At 44.8% G+C, this 21,146-nt stretch overlaps 1 protein-coding gene across 1 annotated transcript; it reads left to right on the forward strand.

Moving 5' to 3' along the window:
- Positions 1–10,719: 10,719 nt before the first annotated feature.
- Positions 10,720–20,656, forward strand: ARL5A (ARF like GTPase 5A). Its single transcript, XM_084265036.1, has 6 exons — positions 10,720–11,028; positions 13,164–13,224; positions 16,269–16,416; positions 17,463–17,546; positions 19,820–19,971; positions 20,538–20,656. Exons 1-6 carry the CDS (start codon positions 10,983–10,985, stop codon positions 20,584–20,586), a joined length of 540 nt encoding a protein of 179 aa, XP_084121162.1. The 5' UTR covers positions 10,720–10,982; the 3' UTR covers positions 20,587–20,656.
- Positions 20,657–21,146: the final 490 nt, after the last annotated feature.

A 21,146-nucleotide genomic window follows, 5' to 3' on the forward strand; every position in this document is an offset into this window, starting at 1 on the left:
AAAGGGAAACAAATCATCTTAATTTGGCAGGTGTAACACAGTTACACTGGAGTTGCACTCTGCTGCCGTTCGACCTTAAGTAGGGGGCAAAACAGAGTTACCACACCCTTATGTTTATGCCCAATCATATAGATTGTTTTTTTGGGATTCTATTTATTTCTTTTAACTTTGTTTTTAGTACAGCATTTGCATTTCTAGCCATACTTTTTCGTGTTGTTAGGTTATTAGACACATCCGTTTGTAATTTAGGGTACTTATCGAGGCACTTATCAAATAATTTCCTGTGCTGGAAATTCCAAATGACCAGTTCCAGTTGGAACCAATTTATAAACCAATTCCTGTTGGAATTTGGGTGAATTGACTGGAAAGTCGACTTGAGCATGTTGCAATCAATTGAGACAAATACAAATGAGAGAAAATAAAAATATCCAAAAATTACCAACCACTGGAAGCCAGAAGGTCAGCTACAGTGTTTCTTTGCTGGAAGCTCAATTTATGTTTCAAGTTAGAATAAAAGGATTTATTCTAACTACTGGAATAAAAGGATTTATCCTAACTGCTTCTTTCCAGAATGGCTTTTTCAGACAAACCAAACGTAAAACTGCTGCGAGTGCCAAATATCACAAATTATTACAAAATAACTTTCCAGTTTGAAATTATTTTTAGGTCTGGTGTGAATGGTGGGGCAAAAGGGTTCCTTTTAGTTCAGCCAGCACTGACATTTACATCCTGGTCAGCAAATCACAAACTGTGACTGGATAAGGGGACACAGAAACAGGGAAAGGAACCAACTTGGCAACAGTTTGAATGGTGAGAGGTTGAGGATAGTCTTTTTTTCCCCCTCTTGTTTACCTGAACACAGCTAGCAGGCCCAAAATGGAACATCAGTGTGTAGACACGTGGTGTTTTTTCCTCCCTTTTTAAATATTCTGCCTTTTTAAAGGGAAAACGGTACACTCTTCTTACCCAGTGTGTAGAGTACCTACATTCCAGTACATCCCAATACCTACCTGTATGTTCCATCTTTCTAAATCCACCTTTGAATGTCTGAAAATTCCAGCACCGCACAAGAACTCTCCAGAAGATGAGCTGACATTTCAGGAATGACCTCTGAAGGAAGGGAGAGGGGTTAAATACTCCTAAGTGCTGAACATTTCAAATAACCTATTGGTCAGAATTAGCTTGCAATAATCAGAGTATTGGGAAGAAAGTCTGCTCACAGCAGAGTTGGAGAGCTGATACATTGATTCAGAGAGAATCTTTGGAGATAACTGCTGCCTTACTTCCTAGCAATCGCTTCTTCTCACCTACTGAGTCTCTTAGTTTCTTTAAACAGATGATAAACCTACGTGATCAGACCTTGTGTCTTACACCATCGGTGAAGCCTTAGATCCCCGACCGTTTTGTACGACCCAGTAACGTGTGTAAGCAGAGACCCCTGGGACCCCCACCACACGTGGGCTCCAGAGCTGGCAGCCCCGTGCTGAACATGCAGGGGTTTTTTTTTCATGCAGGTTCATGTCAAAACTTTTTTCTTCCAAAAATGGGAATCATTAACTTTTGTATTTGCATCTTTTCTCCCCAGCCTGCTGAAAGTGGGCTTCAAAAGCATGTAGCACCAGAGGAATTTCCTGAATATTATGGTTTCTTCTACTTTCTGGACCAGTTAGCAAAGATCACTGGTATTTTCCACCACCATTGAGTCTGGTTATCTTCTTGCTGTTAACAATGAGCAAAGTAATTCATCTCCTATCTGGTACAACCACAAACAATGTCCATCCCAGCGGCATTAAAAGATTTGTGGATGCATGATTCATTATTTTAAACAATTTGGCTGCCTAAAAGGCAGCCTTCAGCACCACTCTGTGATTCGAATGGGCCAGTTACCAAGGAAAAAAACAAAAAAAACCCCAAAAAATAACTATCTGCATCCATTTGGAGTACAAGAGTCATGGATACAACAGCCCTGATCCTGCTTGATTTTCTCAGGCTGAATGCCTACAGCTTCCAGGAGGGCGTTGAGGCTGAGAGAGCGCAGCGAGATCTGGTCTGGGAATGGCAGCTTCAGCTGCCTTCTCTAATAATTTTCTGCTATAGCACAGTGGAGCATTCTCCAGGAATTTTTACAGATCTTTGTTCTGTGTACAGCACACATACCTGCATGAGAAAGGAGGCATTAGGCAAAACATTTTTTTCTATAAGCTTTAATAAGTTTCTTGTTTGTGTGCATTAAAGTATTAATTGCAGAGGATGCACTGAGATGTATAAACCTAGATTAGACAGCTGTTTATCTTTATTCTGTAGTAGCATTAGGGATCAGATCATTTAACTGCTTGAAGATATTTGCATTTTAATGGCAGGTACCTGCGAAGCACCTACATAGATTTTTCTAGTAAACAAGGTTACTGCTTTATCATTTCCTAGACAAAAATGGCATTTATTTCTCGAGCCTTTTGGAGCCTTGTTTTTAAGTCTTCCATGTCATGCTAGCAAAGGGAAAGACCCACACAACACATGCACAAACTCCATCACCTGCCACATCTGAAGTGCCAATATGACTTTATTTGGTCTAGTAACAAGCTTCTGAGGGAAGGCATGTATTGTCTTGAAAGAGCACACCGAGTTCCTTTTTGAGGTGGGTTTAAGTTTACTCTGGTATGCAATTAGTTTGCCCTCCCCTCTCCCACTGCCCATTCCACTTCAATGTAAGAAACCATTTAGAGGTGATCCAGCAGGTCCCCCTTGCTTGCTGGGTGTTTTTTTATTCTTTGAAGATAGATACACCTTTAAGTACGAATATAGGTTATTAATTTATTCTGTACACAAGCTGTGGGAGCTCTTTATTTTAAAAAGTAAGTGATTTTTAGGAAACACATCAGTGAGCAAACGCTGCAGCGTCGATCTGGACACGTTAACTTGTAGCATTTGCATTAGGACTTGAGCAGTGCTAGCAGGCTGTGTTGTGGTTTGTTATGCAACGGCGCTATAGAACATCATGAAGTCCCATCTATTCCCAAATGGATACAAGTAAGACTAATTTTCCAGCCCTCATACCATTTCTCCTTCTAATGAAAATATTATTAAAGAAAGGAGTGCTGTTCCTAAGCTCTGCCTCATACAGAGGATTTTTAGAAATGTTTATAAATGATAAATTTCTTGTTGTTCACTGGGACGCTTTGGGATGACCACAACGATCTTTATCCCTAAAGAACAATACACGTCAGCGCACTCCTGGGCTTGTGAAGCAACCAGCAAAATGTTTTGAAAATCTTGAAGCCACTTTAAAAACCATTAATTGTCAAGCTTTTCATTTAAGGTACTTTGGGAAGTTGTATTTAAGAGATGCTGAGGTTCTTTGATGAGCTCCACAGAGGAGCAGTTACCCCGTGAGCTGCGCAGCTCATGGCTGGTGATGCTTTCTAACCGAGTGCCTACGGAAGGTGTGTTGCGAGGAATGCAGCTGAAGCTGTTCCCTGTCAAATTTTAGTTCCTAAACAGTGGGCCAAGTTAGGTGATGATTCTCTAAAGTTAGGTGATAATTCTCTAAAGGGGTCAGTCTGGCACAAATCAGTTGCTCTGCTGGAGAGCTGATAGTGTAGTACAGCCTGACACCTGGGGTTTATCCCCAAAAACCAGCTTGCCCCCCGACTTTGCCCTGGATAGGTGAGAGCAGTGTGAAGCTCTTGCTGGTCGCCCTACTGCTCAGCCTGCTTCTGGCACCAGGTGGTTTGCCTGCACTCCCAGCCCCAGCCAAAGGAACTGGGATCAGAGGCGGCTCGTGACTCACAGTGTTGTTCCTGGGTGCGCTGCAAACGGAGAAGCACCGCGCTGGGTTTCCTCTGGCTTTGAAAGCTGCTTCTGGAGGTGAGATTTGGGGGGGTTCATCTCTTTGCTCCTTGCTTTTAAAATAACGTTTCGTACATACTTAAGGGAGAGAAAGTTACAGGAAGGGGGAATCAGTAGTGCTTAGGAGTAGCAAGGTGGTGGTAGTTGCTCTGGGTATGTGTAGCCCCCTCACTTCAAGTTCAGTTTGGCTGCAAATCTTCTGAACTCAGTTTGGTCTCAGTACCATACAGACGTCTCTGGAACGTCCCAGGACCTCACATCTTCACTGGCAATGCTGATCTCAGAGTAATAGCGCTAACCTGACTGATTCCTAGCATGCTGGTGTGAGTAAGTTCCAGCTTCCATTACTCATTTCTTCTCTGAGAAAGTATTAAATCCATCCTCTGCTACGTTTTGCTTTACAAGTTAAGCGCTTGTGAAGCCTGTCCTTGACTCCTTAGCCTTCAGGGTTTTTTTAAAGCAGAAATAATTGGAGATACAATTGAAAAAATCAGATGAGAATTTGTAAAAATACCATTTATACAAATCTGGGTTTGCTCCTAAAAATGTGGGTTGTAAAGTGGAGTCTCGGAACCCCTGTTGGGGTTAATAAAGGTCTGGGTATGTGAGGTTCTACTACCGTGTATTTTGTTGCAGTTTCCTCTCATTCCTTCCATTGTGGTTCTACAAAGAGTGACAAGGCTGAAGGTACCCTGATGTCACCAGTTTTGACTCTGGGGAAGTCCCCACTGTCTCTAAAATGATGCCAAAATAGAGCATAGTAATTGAAGAGTTGTCATTCGAATAACCTGTGTTAGATTGTTATCCAGTTTGGTTTACATAGAGAAATAAAGGTATGTCTTTAAAAATAAAGGGATGTTTTAATGTTGTAACATACTTGTAAGGAATTAACTTAGGGAAAGAGCTGGAAATGCAGCCTTGTCCTGAAATTTGTGTTAAAATCTCATGATTTCTGGAATCCATTGAGAAATACTGTAACTGAATCCTTACAGAGAATTTGAGGAGAAGGTAGAAATCGTTTTAAAATGTTAGTAAGAGTGTGTCCTGCCTTTATTCCTCTAGAAGTGGTGAAACTGGGAGTAGCATGGGCTTGGTCTGGGCGATGTGTGGTAGACTTGCCTTTTCCCCTTCACATTTCTTGGCAGTGAGTTACTACCTAGTAACTACTGGATCCTGCAGACACCTACTACTGTACACGGTGGTTATTACTGTCTATTACTGGCAGTGTTTGCAAGGTGCCATCATAAACGTCACATGCTGATGATCATATGCCTTATCAATATTTCCCGAAAACCAAAATGTGATTAAATTTAACCCCACAGTCCCCTTGCATCCAAATTCTACTCCGTGTAAGCAGCAGAAAAATCCCTATAGTGAGAAAAATACATGGTATAGGACAGCATAATGTATTTTGCCAATGAGGTCAGAGCAGAGCAAGGAGAAAAGAAGCACATTTGCAATAGCACAAGTGTACAGTAACTCCACTCCTGTGTTTGGCTTTGCCTGTTTGAGAGAATGGGCAGATACTTTGATCCAGCATCAGTGGATTTATTGATTTCTGTATTGCCTTTTTGATCTGTTTAACTTGCTGCCTGATACTTCAGCAGTTTATTTCCAAGCCTTGCATTGTGCATCCGTGATTAACTTGGGTTCTCTCCATATTAATTAATGGGGGGGGGGGGGGGAAAGAAAGCCTTTTAAGATTAGAAAGTCCACTGCATTCATTCCTGCCAAATTCCTCCTCAAAGCTGAAATGACATGAATAACTCCCAGTTTTGGCCAACATACAGATTTTTGGTGTATGACTGATGGACATACCACGAATACATTAGTAGCCCAAGGTCGGGGATGAAATACTCCCCATAATGAGTTCTTGGGGTTACAGAGCTACTGGCTTTCATGTCTGGGGACAGGGAGTGGGGGGAGAGAAGTATGTTTGGCTGTGGATGAGTCCACCCACCCAAAATTTTGCTGCTACTGCTGAGAATTCAGACCATACAGTGAGCTTAAGGACTGCATGCTTAGGCCCGAGGTGTATTTACATTTGAAACGCCCGATTCTCTTCTCATGCAGAAAGTCGGTGATGGGGCACAAGAGCAGCAGAATGCAAATTGTATGAGTGAGAAGTGAGAGGGGTGAAGAAAGTAGATGAAAACACTCACTCAAACTGCAAACTATGGACCTTGGGCTTCTCAGATCCTGGAAAGTCTCCGTTTCTCACCCAAACTGGTTCCCAGTGATAGCTTGGCAGCGTTAGCTCCAACCTCACTGGGAGCCAGTTCAGAGTCACGCTGGTTAACTACTGCCTTTACTAAAACAAATAATAAAAATACCCTCAGATTCCTGTTTTCTGCTGATTTGCCCCTTTCTGTTTTTACTTCTATAGATACTGTATGTGTAGCATTCTACAAGGCATGCTGGGTAAAATATACTATGCAAATGTGTACAGTGTTGCATGCTTTGCTCTCCCTCTGCTTTTAGTGGCTTTCAAAGAGAAACAACAAAAAGAAAAGTGGTGTTATTTTTGTGATCAGAATCATTTAAAAGAAGAAAATGCAGACTGCATGCTGATAGTATCCTCATTTCTATGGATTTGTTTTATGGAATTTAGATGTACAAAAATGAACTGCATTACAATAACTTTTCTACAATAAATGAAAAAAAAAAAACCAAACCTACAAACTGTTTAAAAGTCTTTGAAGTCTCTTTGTGTTCTGCACTCAGGATTGGAAAAGAGCTCCAAAGAGTCACTGGGGAAGAACCGCTCCGGGTCCTGCAGTGTATTTATTGTTTGCCATAGCTTTTGGCAGCAGCTTCATGTGTTTGCATTTTTAGGCCAAATTAATGAGATCCTGAAGAAAGAGATGCATCTGGTCTGTGAAATGAATGGTGGTTTATTTTTAAATCTATCTGCTCTTAAATAGCTGCAGCTCTGAAGTACATGAATACATGTCATACCTTGCTATTCTGTCGCGAAGTAGTTGCTGGGTTGAAGGAAGCTTATTGCCATTAATGGTCTTTGGATCTGGTCCTCAGTATGATCTCACCTTCATTTAAAATTGGTTCCTAGACAGAATGATGTGAGGTATTAGGGGCTGAATGAATAATTAAAAGAAAATTAAATACTGTTTATAGTATCTTGAAAATGGGAAGGCACTGAAAGATGCTGCCTGTAGCAAGGAGTTCCATAGTACCTCTTCCAAAGAGTGAGTAACAGGGAACCAGCAGAGATGCTGTGACCACCAGAAAAACCTGGCAGGACACTGCTTTCAACCCCAGTACGGCAGTGGGGGACCAGACCAGCTCTGTGGCAGCTGGAGCTTGTTTGGAGCCCCACCAGACCAGTAAGGCCAGTGACCTGTGGTGCTCCCAGCACTCCTGCCCCTGTCTTTGGGTTCCTGCTGGAGGGGAGTGGTGGTGTCTGTTGGCAGGGCTCAGGCCCCTTTCACCCTCTGGGGTGTGCCATCCCCCCAGGCCTGTCAGCACTCGGGTAACTGGTTGCACAGTGTGCTTGCTGCCTTCCAGGGCAGAAAGGCAGTGACCAGGGAAGCTGCATGGCACCTCCAAATTAACGCCACCATTCACTTACCTATTGCAGTTTCAGTGTTCAGAATCAGATACGAGTGTGCAAGGCTTGATACAAGCTGTTAATAAAGAGTTTAAGGTCTTTTAAATAAATATAATGGAGCAAAAATCTATTTTGTGTGGTTTTGTACAATCCTAGAAGTTAAAAGTTCCTGAGCCACTGGTCTGTCTCCCCCACAAGCTGAGTTTCCTGTGTGTAGGCTTGTTCAGCCTTGAGAAAAGAAGGCTGAGGGGATCTTATTAATGGTGCTCAATATCTCAAGTGTGGGACACGGGGACATGGGCAGCCTCTTCTCAGTGTCTGTGGGGACAGGACAAGGGGCGATAGGCTTAAGTTGGAGCACAGGGAGTTCCCCCCCAATGTGGGGAAGAACTTCTTCCCAGTGAGGGTGAGGGAGCCCTGGGACAGGCTGCCCAGGGGGTGTGGAGTCTCCTTCTCTGGAGAGATTCCAGCCCCGTCTGGACACCGCCCTGTGTACCCTGTCCTAGGGACCCTGCTTTGGCAGGGGGTTGGACCCCAGGGGCTCTGGAGGTCCCTTCCAACCCCTGTGACTGTGAGTCTGAGACTCTGCAGCACAGGAATGCTGGGGTGACCCACACAGCTGCTGGGAACAACACGTACACAACCTGAACAGGGCTTTTTGAATTTCCAGGAGGAAATTGCGTAACTGTTCTCGTGATCAGCTACACAGCTCTGAGTGCTTCTTAGAAAGCTGCCACCAGCAACGGGGAGCCCAGCATTAGTGTTGGCAGGTAAAGAAGCAGCAGCACAGTACTGGCTAAAGCAGGCTGCCATACAAACAAACGGCAATTTAACTAACAGAGGGAAGCCAGAGATGCAATCATAGCTTAAATAATAAATAAGAGCTAAAATACACCATCTATGCACCCATCTTGTAAAAAGCACTACATTTTTGCAGCTGTTAGGTACAAGCACGCTGTTGATAACTCAGGGTTGTTACGTGGCAGGACCAAGGGGTGCTGGCAGCAGTGACTCCTTACCCCCCCCAGTCTGATGTGGCTCCAACAAGTGCTGGCTGCTGATCTTTGAAAGCAGCTTCAGTAAGTCACAAGGTCAAAGAAAAAAAAACCCAAACTATACACAATGAGGGGAATCCAGTGCTCCTCTATTTTAAGAAACAGACTAAGTGGTTTAATTGAATTTTGCTACCTTCTCACATAGTTGTGCAACCTACTTAACCCTGGGAGGAGCCCATGGGTTTCAGGCTGCTGCTGGGTTTACACCAGACCTGAGAACAGCAATGATTCAGAAGCATCTGAAGTCCTCAGCTGAGGTAGGGCAGAAAGGAGGCTGAATTGCTGGTTAATGAGTAATTCCATCGCAGGCTGAATGCTGAACTTTTGGAAAGGATCACATGGGAGGAGCTGCTCCATTTACCTGCCAGTGACTGCTGCTCTTGCACGGGGACAGGCAGGTCCTGCTGTAAACCTGGATTTTGCTTTCGCCTTCCCTGACCCCCTTCTCTGGCACGCTCAGCTAGCAGACTTCCTTGCTTGTCCTAAGAGGAATATACAAATATTGGTAACACCAGGAGTTGGCACAGGATCACTCTGAGGATGATAACGCACCGCTACTTTCCCAAAGTCATGCCGATTGCCATGTTTGAGGTTGAACACTAACAATGCAATTCTGAAGCAGCAGAGCTAACCCGTGGAGGGTAAACACTTTGTGAATCATAGAATAAGTTAGGTTGGAAGAGACCACAGAGTCCAACCACAGCCTGACCCTGCCTCTAGATCATGTGCCGCAGCACAATATCTACATGCCTTTTAAATCCCTCCAGGGATGGTGACTCCACCACCTCCCTGGGCAGCCTGTTCTAATACTTGACAACCCTTTCAGTAAAGAAATTCTTCCTGATATCTAACCTAAATCTCCCCTGGTGCAATGTGAGACCATTTCCTCTTGTGCTATCCCTTGTCACCTGAGAGAAGAGACCAACCCCAACACCTCGACACCCTCCTTGCAGGTAACTGCAGGGAGCGATGAGGTCTCCCCTCAGCCTCCTCCAGGCTAAACAGTCCCAGCTACCTCAGCCGCTCCTTGTGCTCTAGACCCCTGACCAGCTTCATTGCCCTTCTCTGGACACACTCCAGCATCTCAACATCCTTCCTGTAGTGAGGGGCCCAGAACTGGACACAGCACTCGTGCGGCCTCACCAGAGCTGAGTATAATGGAACAATCACTGCCCTGCTCCTGCTGGTCACACTGTTCCTGATACAAGCCAGGATGCCATCGGCCTTGGCCACCTAGGCACACTGCCGGCTCATGTTCAGACAGCTGTCTCCCAACACCCCCAGGTCCTTTTCCATCGGAGCACTTAAGACATTAAGGACAGAGAGGCTTAAGGGAACCTGTCCTCGAGGAGCTTCTCCATTTCAAGATGGAAGCTTCTCATCCTGTGTGGGGATAGAGCCAAGTGAAAAGGTGGCAAGCTGTGGTGGCAAGCAGCGCCTTCAAACACTGATCTACTGAGGTTTGGACTTAAGAAACCGACTTTCCACGAGTTTCGCTCTTTCACACCATCTCTCCTGAAGCCGAATTTTACTTCCTCAGAGAACTGTGGGTGTGGGTTTTCTTTACCAAGCCTGTCAGGGGTGGTTAAGCAAAAGCCGTGTCTAACAGCCACACATCCTACCTGTGGCTTGAGAGTACTTGGAAGTTATAAATCCTAGTGCTGGAAATGCCCATTGCTTCAATTCACATCCAAGCACCGGTGGCATTGCCTGGCTCACATAGAACCAAGCGTTTGTACAGCGGTTAGCAAGGGCTGCAGGGCTGAACCCGGCAGCATTAACTCAGTTTAACAGCTTTGCTGCCACTAGTTGCATTTCTCTGTTAAATTAAAGCAGTGTTTTTGGTCGGCGACGAGACAAATGTGGGCGACGGAGGCATGTTTTGTGCGTGGGCTGTCACACCGAGGCGCGCGGTGCCTGTTTATCGCCTGGTTTGGGGGGGGTTGTAAAGAAAAATAACAATCCCTGGCGCTTTAATAACGAGGCGGGCGCCGTTTCCTCAGCTGCTGAGGAAACTTCCTGAGGCGGGAAGACTGAAACGCGAGCGGGCGCCGAGGTCTATGGCGCGCTCGCGCCCCCGCCTCAGGCGAGTCGGCGGGAGAGGCGATGAGCGCGGCTTTGACCTCGGCGGCCGCTCGCTGTCTGAGGCGGAGCCGCGTAATGGCGGCCGCCGCCGTTCCCGCCTCCTCGCGTCACGACGACGCGGCCGCCTCCTACTCCGCCTCCCTCGTCTGTACGGTGGCCGCCGCGGGGTCGTTGGGACGGAGAGCGGCGCGTTTCTCTTCTCCGTTCCGCCGCTGGCCCCGGGCAGGCGGTGAAGGGGAAAATAAGCGGGGTCGTCTTCGTCGCCGGCGATGTCCGAACGTGAACAGGTCCGGCGAGGCCCTAGCCCGCCTTTCCGTCGGCAAACCGGGCGTTGGGCCGGGCCCTGAGTCGCCCGCGGTCCCGGAGCTGGATAACCCCGCTGTAGGCGCTGAGGAAGCCGGCGAGGCCCGGAGCTGCCCCGGCTGAGGATGGGGATCCTCTTCACCAGGATATGGAGGCTGTTCAACCATCAGGGTGAGGGCAAGGCGGCGGGAAGGAGGGAGGTGGAGGAGGGAGGCGGCCCTCGGACGTGTCAGGTGCCGGGCCGGGGCCTGAGGGCGATCCCCGGCGGGGCGAGGCGAGGCGGCGGTTCCGCGCCTGTGAAACCGCTGTGGGGACGGCGGGAGGGTTTGGGGGGACCGCGATGGGGTGTGTGTGTGTGTGTGAGGGGGGGCTGAGTGCCCGCCTTTGTAAACCGGCACGGCTTTGGCCAGCGGGGCTAAAGGGCCAGGTGGCGGCGGTCCCGCAGCCCTGGCTGGGGAAGAGAGAGCGAGTGCCTGTGTGTGTGTCGGCCTGTGTGTATCTGTGTTTCTCTCTGTGTATCTGTCTGTCTGTGTGTGGAGATATTGGCCCGGGAGGACGAGCTGCGGTTGGGGAAGTTGGGGAGCGGGGGTGTGTGTGTGTGGAGGGTCCGTTCGTGTGTTTAACCTCTCTTCATTCCCTCCCCCCCCCCACCCCAACTCCCTGTAAAGCTCCTTTCCTGAAAGGTGGATGTTAAATTATTAACGTGCGAGGAAAGGAGTAGAGCGGTGTTGTGTGGCAGCGTGTAGTTTCATCTGGTGATCTGCAGGGTATGCTTTGTTAAGGGTTCTGAGTGATAAACCTGGCTATCAGGCGAAGTTGCATGGAGTGGAGGTTATAAATAGCTTCAGATTTGTAACGCCTGTCTCCTCACAGTGAGATTTCGGTGAGAGTTGTAACTTTAGCAGTAAAACACATACTGAGGCTCTTACCCCTGTTTATCAAGTCCTTTTAAACTTGATTTTGAGTGAACTTAAACCCGCTGACACATGCATGTTAAACGTCCCAGTTCTGTGCCCATTAACGCTTAGTGCAAATACAACCAAATATTTTTGTCTTGTAGTGTCCAGCCCCACCTCAGATCTTCTGTTCCAACCGATTTCCTAACATCCACTATGCTGGCAACACCACACCCGAATCAAAAGTTCCTAGTTATGTGGGGTCAGGTAAGCAGATATTTTTACAATATTGTGCAGTTATGCAAAGTTATTAAAACCAGAGTTTATATTTGATGGTACCCAAGACAACTCTGCAAAACCACACAATATTGGTAAAATCAAAACCAAGAAACCTCACTTACCTGACCCCCAACCCCTTCCTCTTTCCTCTGTGATAAATTGATGTGAGTGTACTTTGTGAACAGAAGGACCTCCATGTATAATGGCTTTTTGTTGCCCTCGTGGACCACTGGGAAGCAGGGGGGAGAAGAAAGCCCCTCCTCACAAAGCCTTCACTTGCATGAATAGTCCGGTTGAAGCCCAGGTTATTTGTGCAAGTAGAAGCTGTGTGTAGTGTAGGTGAGAGCAGGCGGCGCTCGCTCGTCCTGGAAATCACAAATTGGAATGTGCTTCACAACACCAGCTGTGGAACTCAAATTCAATTTCGTGATGTATGGGAAAGAAGGTGCTAAATAGCAACAATAATTGATTCTGGCATGGAGCTCCAAAATGCATTCCCATATGTGTCAGAGTAGTTTCGTGTACTACTCGGTGGCTCATCTAAAACTAAACTGAGGGAATGTGCACTGTGAAATACTCGTAGGCGGATCTGCCCTCCAGGTTCCAAACCTGCTGAAAGAACGAGGACGCTGAGGGAGAGGGGTGGATCACCCTGCTTACAGTGCAGATCATTGTGGGGTTGAACCACTCTGCAAAGAGATTAAGGTGTTACAGGCCCTAATAAGAATACAGCCTTGGAAATCAACATTTAACATGTGTAAGCACGTGTAGCTGGGGGGAATACAGAGTACAGGCAGTTACAATCTGTAGAAGCTTGGGCAGGGATTCCAGTGTGAGATTGCCCTAGCAGGTGAGAGAAGGAAAAAACCCATGTGTGAGCTCTCAGAAATTGTTCTGGTGGATGTGCAAACGGGGAAGAAAATGACCATCACTTACCTACTCAGAACAGTATGCAGGGTTTATTCACCTCCACAGACATGAACCCGTAGGTATGGCCCATGAAACGTGGCCCCTGAAGTTTGGCAGTGTTTGCTTAGCAAATCACTCAGAAACTAACCTTGTTTCATAACATGGTTGTTATCGTGATAGCAAAGTTAACTCTGTGACTTACTAGTGATGTTTTTATTTCAGAGCACAAAGTAATCATTGTTGGTCTGGATAATGCAGGAAAAACGACCATTCTTTATCAATTGTAAGTATGAACTGTGGGTGACGTTTCATGTCTTTCAAGGTGTGCGTTGTGTCTGTTACTCTGAGTTGGTGTTGCTGCTTTCCCTGTTAGTTTCACTGTGAGAGCATTAAGCTGAGCATCGCTGAACAGTGTAAGTGATGGTGTGTTTAGTACACAGAAAAGGTCTCTATTTTGCCTGGTGTATAAATAAGGTTTTGTTCAGAGCTTTTGTTTATCAAATTACACTGCTGTTACCACTTAATCACAACTGCCCTTGGTGTCACTGTGTAGGCTGTCAGCCAGCTACATAAAATATGATTATATTAAGGGTTAGCCACAGGACGATGCTGCTAAACTGATCCATGCCACAGCATGTAAATACTAACCAAATTATTCTGTGAGTGGGAGAGCAGCGAAGCCTGACCTCTCCCTGCCATGACTTGTGCCCTGCATGCTAAGATGTACTTCCATGTCGTTTGTGTCAGGGATGAAGGAGGAAGGTCGAGCTCTTGGCTGGGCCCAGGGCAGTGTAGCTCTGTGGCTGGCAGCAGCCTGTGCTGCTTGGCCTGGTCTGTATTTGAGCCACCAGTGTTGCTAGCTGTCATGCAGCTCCTGCCTCAGTGGCAGTGACTTGTATTTCTCTTGCGTGAACCTTGCTGCTGGTTAACATGAAACTTGTCTGGGCTTCTTCCTATCTCTGGTCCTCAACTGTGTTTAGATAAGAGGGCACAAGTTTGCCTGCAGCCTCAGGAGCTTCTTGGTGGGACAGGCGACTCAAGGCCTGTTTGTAATAGAAACAGATTGTTGATTTCTCATGTGAAGTAGTCTGGTGTTAGGAAGTGTTCCTGAGTCGTATCAGGAATAAGTGATATGGCCATACTGGACCAATCCTACACGTACAATTCCGCTTTCTTGAAGCCTTTTTGGTCTGGTCAAGTTATGATCTGCTTTTCCCTCCCTGAAACGTGAAACTCCTGCAGCGTTTCCAGCCACGTGTGCCCTAGCACATTCTGCAGAGAAAGTGAAAAGATGAAGGTGGTTGTCTTTATTTAAGTCAGGAGTGAGAGATTTTAAAAAGCATAAATAGAATGAAGAATATTTTTAAGGCTAGTAACTGCTGCAGCTGAGAGCCGTCCTCGGTGCATTTTAATGCTGCCTGTGTCTTTCCACTTCCTCCACAAACGTCCCATGATTCTTCTTCTCATCTTCTTCTTTCTGTAGTCTCAGTGTTTTGTTTTCCTGTTTGTACAGTGGGTCTCTCTATGCCTCCTTTTCCCTTACACCCTTTTTAGCTCCACAGGACTTCCCCTTCTCTCAACTGGTATTCCCCTTCCCCTCTTTGCTGCTTTGACAGAGCTCTGTGTGTGCACTATCCTCTCTGCCTCCTTAAACCCTACCTCCATCTTTGTATTTCCCACTTGCTTCTCTTGCTGTTTCTTTGTGGCAGATAAGTGTTCTGATCATGAATGAGTATGTTTAACTCTCACCAAAGGAGTTGGGCAGAGATAACTAGTAGAATAACTAGTGCTGGTTAACCTGGTGGCCGTCACCTTGATGTCATGGAGGGTCACAGCAGGTGTTGGAAGGGTGACTTTTCTAACAGACTGTGGCAGCTCCACAGATGCTTCATTTCTTTCCATTCTCCTACTTCAATCTCCTCCCTCCCCTTGGGTAGCAGTAGGATTTTGTGATCAGGTGCCTAGAAATACATTAAGCTTCACGCTCACCTTGGTTCAGTGTAGAGGAGGGAAAAATCCACCTGGCATCTCCCAGTCTGCGATACGGTAACAGATTAGAGTGTGAAAGGCTGCAGGTTCAGCCAAGGAGAGGGGGATTCATGATACATCTCTTCAAGAATTCGACAAACTCTGCTAAAACTGGGTTTTTAAATACGAAATCAGCCACAAGCATCTTAGATTATTGTTATCCTTAATTTGATTTAATGGTTCTTTCTTCTGATCCTTCTTTTTAGCTTATACAGCCTCCCTCAGATGTGTGTGGGGTGAGAAAGTTCCTTGCTTTGTGCTGCAGAGACAGTGGGTAATGGGATTCTTTTTCAGACCAGTGGATGATCCCTGTATCTCCTCAGTTCTCTCTATCACTTCCAACACAGATTAGAGCACTGTTACAAGTCTCACTGGAACTTGTGAAGTCTTAGCAGAACTCTCAAATCTTCATGTAAAATGAAAAAGGAAAAAAAAGATCAAGATTATCAGAAGAAAAAATAATTAAGTTCTCTGACAATGGTTGATGTTTTCCTTGAAGCTGCCTTTAACTTTTGTTGCATGTCCTGTACAGTAGAGTCTAAATAACTTGAACTTTTGGAGTATCTGGAATGCACATTTGGCTCTTGCTATTGATTGGAAACTGTTTTGTCTTGAGGACAAAGTTGCACTCAATATGTCTAAAGCATCTCAATATTTTGGAAACATTTCACATCCTTGTTTGTCTCCAAAAAGTAACTGTTGGACTCTGCTGAAAGGAAAGAGAAGAAAGTTTGGACATTCAGAAATGGAATTTGCAAAGGATGTACACTTAGTGACCTGTACTGGAAGGAGAGCGAGATGTAGAATGCTTGGTGGAGCTGAATGATGAGCTGTTGTTTTTCTGCAACCTTGGAAATCTTGTGGCTTAACCACAGTCTTGAAGCAAAACAACTGCTCTCTCCCTTGCGTGCCAAAATCAGTCTGGAAGGAGAAAAACTGAGTGCTCAGAACAGCTTTTGAGGCAAACATTCTCTCAGCTTTATGAGTTAATTAATTATAATAGTCTTGTGTGTGAATGCTCTCTCAGCTCTGTAATTCAATTATTATATAATTCAGTGAGTCTCTTTTCGTGGCTGTGTTTATTTATTTTTATTTTTATTTATTTTTGTTTCTTCCCCTTCCACTGTCAAACTGTGTCTCTGTTTGCTGCATAGGGAGTGTTTGTAAGCACCCACTAAGCTGTCTACCTACTTCAGTGGCTATGGGAGTAGGTCAGTTTGGAGCCCTGAGATGTTCCATAATGCAGGTAACTCACCCCTTTTTGCCCATTCTGACCGAGTTGCTCTCTTTGCTGTGCAGCTCCATGAACGAAGTGGTGCACACCTCGCCCACCATCGGGAGCAACGTGGAGGAGATCGTGGTGAACAACACGCGCTTCCTGATGTGGGATATCGGGGGGCAGGAGTCTCTCCGCTCTTCCTGGAACACCTACTACACAAACACTGAGGTGAGGAAAGGGGCTGTAGCACGCTGGTTGCTGGCCAAGGGGGTGCAGCATACCTGAGATGTGTTGCCTGTGCTTTGAATGTTACCGTAACTACTTCAGGGGACTCCTGCTTTGATTTTTGAAGTCTCCTCTTTAGCAAGCTGCTGTGTATTTCTTACGTAAGATATCTAATACAAAGTTGCAATTAAAACCAAGTTCTTCATGAGGATTCTGTTTCTGGGGATCCTCGGCCTTAGGGCAGGGACTCTGTCTCAGTATGGCTGATCCTGCTTCTTGTGGGTCATTGCTGCTCTGTCTCTGCAGCCGGTGCTCCAAAACCAGTGTCACCTCTCTGGAGTTATAACTAAAAGGCCCAAAAGTTTTCCTCCAGGTCTTGTGAGCTCTCGTGATCAGTTAACTGAAGCAGCCCTGAAGATTTTCAGAACCCTTTAGCAACAGAGTTGCAGCATATATACTGACCTTGATTGAAATAACCATTAATCAATTGGGCCTTAAAAGTAATTTTTCATAATAATTAATTTAGTTTTCTTATGCTTAGCTAAAAGATGCTGTGACAAGTATCTGTATATATGCTTTTAAGGAGTGGAACTTTCAGGATTTTGAAATCTCTCTTAAATACCTACTTGCATGTTAATAGCTGAAGTAGAAGAAGAAAGCTGAAACAATTTACCTTTTTAAAAATGCAACAAATCATTTAGGGGTCTGTGTGCTACCTCAGTTATGCTAAGCACAAAACTGGGTCTGGGATTGCAGAGAAACTCTTGCTTTTGATATAAATTTTTCCCCTTGAAATTGAAAAATAGAAAGTCAGAGTGTGTGTGGGAGCTACCTTTGTGTACAGACCACAGCACAGGTTGTAGACAGTACCAGTGCTGTGGGTGGTAATCATGCTCTGGCTGGGTAGAAGTATATCTGAAATACAGTGATACCTGATAATCCAGTGATGCCTGGATAACCTGATGGGAAGAATAATCTGTTCTGATGACAAGTGGGTGGCCAGGAGAGTGGAGTTTGTTCTCTGACTAAAAACTTCTCGCTTTTTAAAGTTTGTGATAGTTGTTGTGGACAGCACAGACAGAGAGAGAATTTCTGTGACAAAGGAAGAACTGTATAAAATGTTAGCACATGAGGTGAGTAGACCCTCTGTTTCCTTTGTTTTAGTATTTATTGTGGGCAAGATCTGGGTGATAAATGTGTTAAGGGAAGCAGGTTTGCATGCTGTTTGTGAAAGCTCTAGTTTACACCCACTAGCTGGAGATGGACCAGAATGGAGAGGCCTCTCCAGTGAAGTCCAAGACAGATAGCCACACTTACAGTACCACCCCTCAGCTGGGACAACTTATCAGAGCTGTCTTGTTCCTCCTAGAAGCTCTGTCTTTTGTGAAGCTCCCAATAAAGCTGTGAATTAGTGCTGAATCACTGAAAAGAACTCCCACAAAAGCAGCTTTTCAACTTCTGAGCTGGTTTAAAAAAAAACAACTTGTTTCCTCCAACAGCTTAATTACTATTTTTGATAGCTCCACAGTTGCTTGATGCTTTCTGTTTTCACAGTGAAACAGATACAGCCTTAATAACCTCATAGCAGCCAGCCGTAACACTGAAGAAACGGGCTGCCTGGGGCTATAGTAGCTGTTGTTCTGTGTGTAGTGGGATTACAGAATGAGCATGTAATTTGCAAAGACCCCCTTTAAAATAGAGCCATTTGTCAGATCCAAGCTCTCAGGGTCTGATTCATAACCAATGGACCAGTGTGTAAGCTTAGGAGTACCTATTGTGTGGCCTGAGTGTCCCAAAAACTGCAGCCTACCCGTGCAAGTGCAGCAGGACTGGAGCCCCTTTTTTTAACTGAAGATGTGTTTTTATATAAGCTTGGGTACTGCCAGGACTCATAGGACATTTTTAATGCAAGCTGGATCAGTTTGAGATGATGCTGAAGACACTGAGCTTCCAAATCTTACGTGTCAGATCAAAGATGTGCATAAAATTGATGGCATTATATCCCCAAAATATTACGTCTATATTTAAACTGTAGCCACTGTTTGGTAGATGACTGCAGGAACAGCAAAGACAGTCTGTGTATTTCCTCTGAGTAACTGTGCTAATCCAAGGCATTTGGGAAAAAACATGTGCTTCACCCAGTGTCTTGAGTTCCTAAGTTTTGGTAGTTAAATTAAAGTTGTGTTTAATAAGATGAATTGAAATAAAGTAGGTCTGGCTTTCTTGGTTGTGGTGGAGAGTTAAATGTGGCATGGTGGGGCTGCTGCTGTCATCAGAGTGTCAGAGATGTCACTCTTTGGTATGTTGGAGTCGCTCAACAAAATCTGCATCTTCTCTTTCATCATCTGTAAAAGAAGATGCAGAAGTTGTTAATGAATTAAAATAGAAATGAGGGAAGCCTGGAAGTCCAGGCAGCACCAATGTCCTTGCTTTGTGATGGGAGACTACTTCTGGGTTCTAAAAACACCCATAAACGTGCCCATTGTTTTACAACAGGATGTTTTCAGCATTTTCTGCTAACTCTGCAAACGTTGTGGCATTTAGAGAGCTGAAATGGAAGTCAAATATTTATTTAGAATCACTTTTCATTGCAGTCCTTAAAAATCTTTTCTTTCCAATAACCAGTTCAATTGAATTTCTAAGGCAAAATTGAGTTGTCCAGGTCAGTTCTATGTTTCTGGACCACTAGATTGTTTGGAAATTAATTTTCCTGCCTGTAAAAGGTAGTGTGCCTGATAGGCATTTAAGTGAATAAGTCTTGGCTTCCTGAGAAGACCTTGTTAGTTCCAGAGGGACAGTAATGCATGCCTGTGCTAGAGCCATTCCAAGCAGCCTGAGATAAAATGAGCTTGCCCCAAGAGTCACTGTTCTCTGAGTTGTTAGTACTGAGGTTTTAATTATTGCATGGGCCTTATAAAGGAGCTTATTGCCATGTGCTTGTTCATGTAGATGTCCATCCTTTGATTCTAAAACAGTGCCAGTGATGATTTTCTGCAAATTGTAAATAAAATATTACCACAGCTTGCTTTATGCTGACTGTGGCAGTGGGGGGTGTGTACCAGAGCCAGGCTCAGGAGAATCACTGGCTGGTGTGAGTACAGAGGCAGGGCTGACCTGCATGGTCAGGGTTAGAGGTGTGTGGCTGCATTGCAGCTGCACACATGCAGAGATACAGAGATACAGGGTGCCTCTGAGCCTCACAGGCACAACAAAACATTGCATGTAATTTTACAGATCATCCTAGGCAAAAATTATATGCTTGGTCTGGTGGATCAAAAGATTTTTGGGAGTTAGGGGTCAATCAACCTGCAGCATTTCATAGTTCAGGGGCTTCTATGAACTTAAGGGTTCTTTACTTTGGTCTCACACCTGATTAGTCATTATCTTTTTCTTTCTTTCTCCCTAGGACTTAAAAAAAGCAGGTTTGCTGATCTTTGCTAACAAGCAAGATGTTAAAGAGTGTATGACAGTAGCTGAAATATCTCAGTTTCTGAAACTGACTTCAATTAAGGATCACCAGTGGCACATTCAGGCGTGCTGTGCTCTAACTGGAGAGGGGTAAGGGTTATTCTTGTCTCTAGGGGTGGAATCTTGAATTACTTTGGTATTTTTGTGGTGGTGTTTGGTTTTAACACTCATTCCTCCCCTGTCAATGATAATCTTAACATTTAAAAACTTTTGGGGCTCAGAACATACTGATTTTGGATGACCATAGTCTGAAAACCAACTTTCACATCAAATACATGGTCTCACCTCACAGTGAGAAAGCTGTATGATTTGAGCCTAATGAGGGTGGGCTGGGGGTGGGAACAGTCTGAAGTCTGTTCTGGCTTATTAAGAATAACCATAAGTAGAGATAATTTTGGTGTGTGTCTCAAAAAGTGCTGGGATCTGAAGTCTCTCCCTGTAGATTATGTAATGAGATATAGGAAATAGAATCCTAGAATCTGAGTTGGAAGGGGACCCATAAGGATCATCCAAGTCCAACATACTGTGCCTGGAAGTGACTCCTTCAGTCAGAATTAGAGTTCTTAGGAATGATTTCTATTGGTGCTGTGGAATGATTTTTTTAATTAACCAGAGAAATGCATGTATTCCTTAAAAATCCTCTCTTCTGTTTGCAGACTGTGCCAAGGACTCGAATGGATGATGTCAAGACTTAAGATCAGATGATTTTTAATGACCTCTTTGCACAGACATTGCTTAAAAGGAGCTGCGCCCATGATTACCTTCACAGTGGCAGAATTAATGGGTTAGATGTATTTATACTGAACTGATTTCAACTTTATTTTCTACATAGATGCACACACACATACGTGTATATAAATTAAGACCATTCAGCAAAAAGAAAGATGCAGTTGAGGCTCCAGTTTGGTTTCCTGTTTGTTTTCCTCTGAGGATGCATTTAAAAGCTGTGATCAACCTTCTTTTCAAGATACAGCCACTCAGAACAGCCCGAAGTTGAGCATCAACATGAAATGAGAGGAAGAAGCTCTTAATGGTGACTTTTACAATCCTGTGGTGGTCCTCTCTAGTTGAAGATGTTGGCTTCGTTATTCCAGTAAATTAGCAAAGAAATCAATGGCATAGATACCAACTTTCCAGTATTTTTAAGGTTACTGATGTTACAAATGCAAAAATATTTTCCTGTATGTGTACTGTACATAGTTGTGTATATTTATACCTCAATTTTAGGTCGATTGCAATCTGTTCAGACCAGTGTGTAAAGCTGA

Source organism: Gallinula chloropus (genome assembly GCF_964237585.1).
Source record: "Gallinula chloropus genome assembly, chromosome: 5".
Lineage (NCBI taxonomy): Eukaryota > Metazoa > Chordata > Aves > Gruiformes > Rallidae > Gallinula > Gallinula chloropus.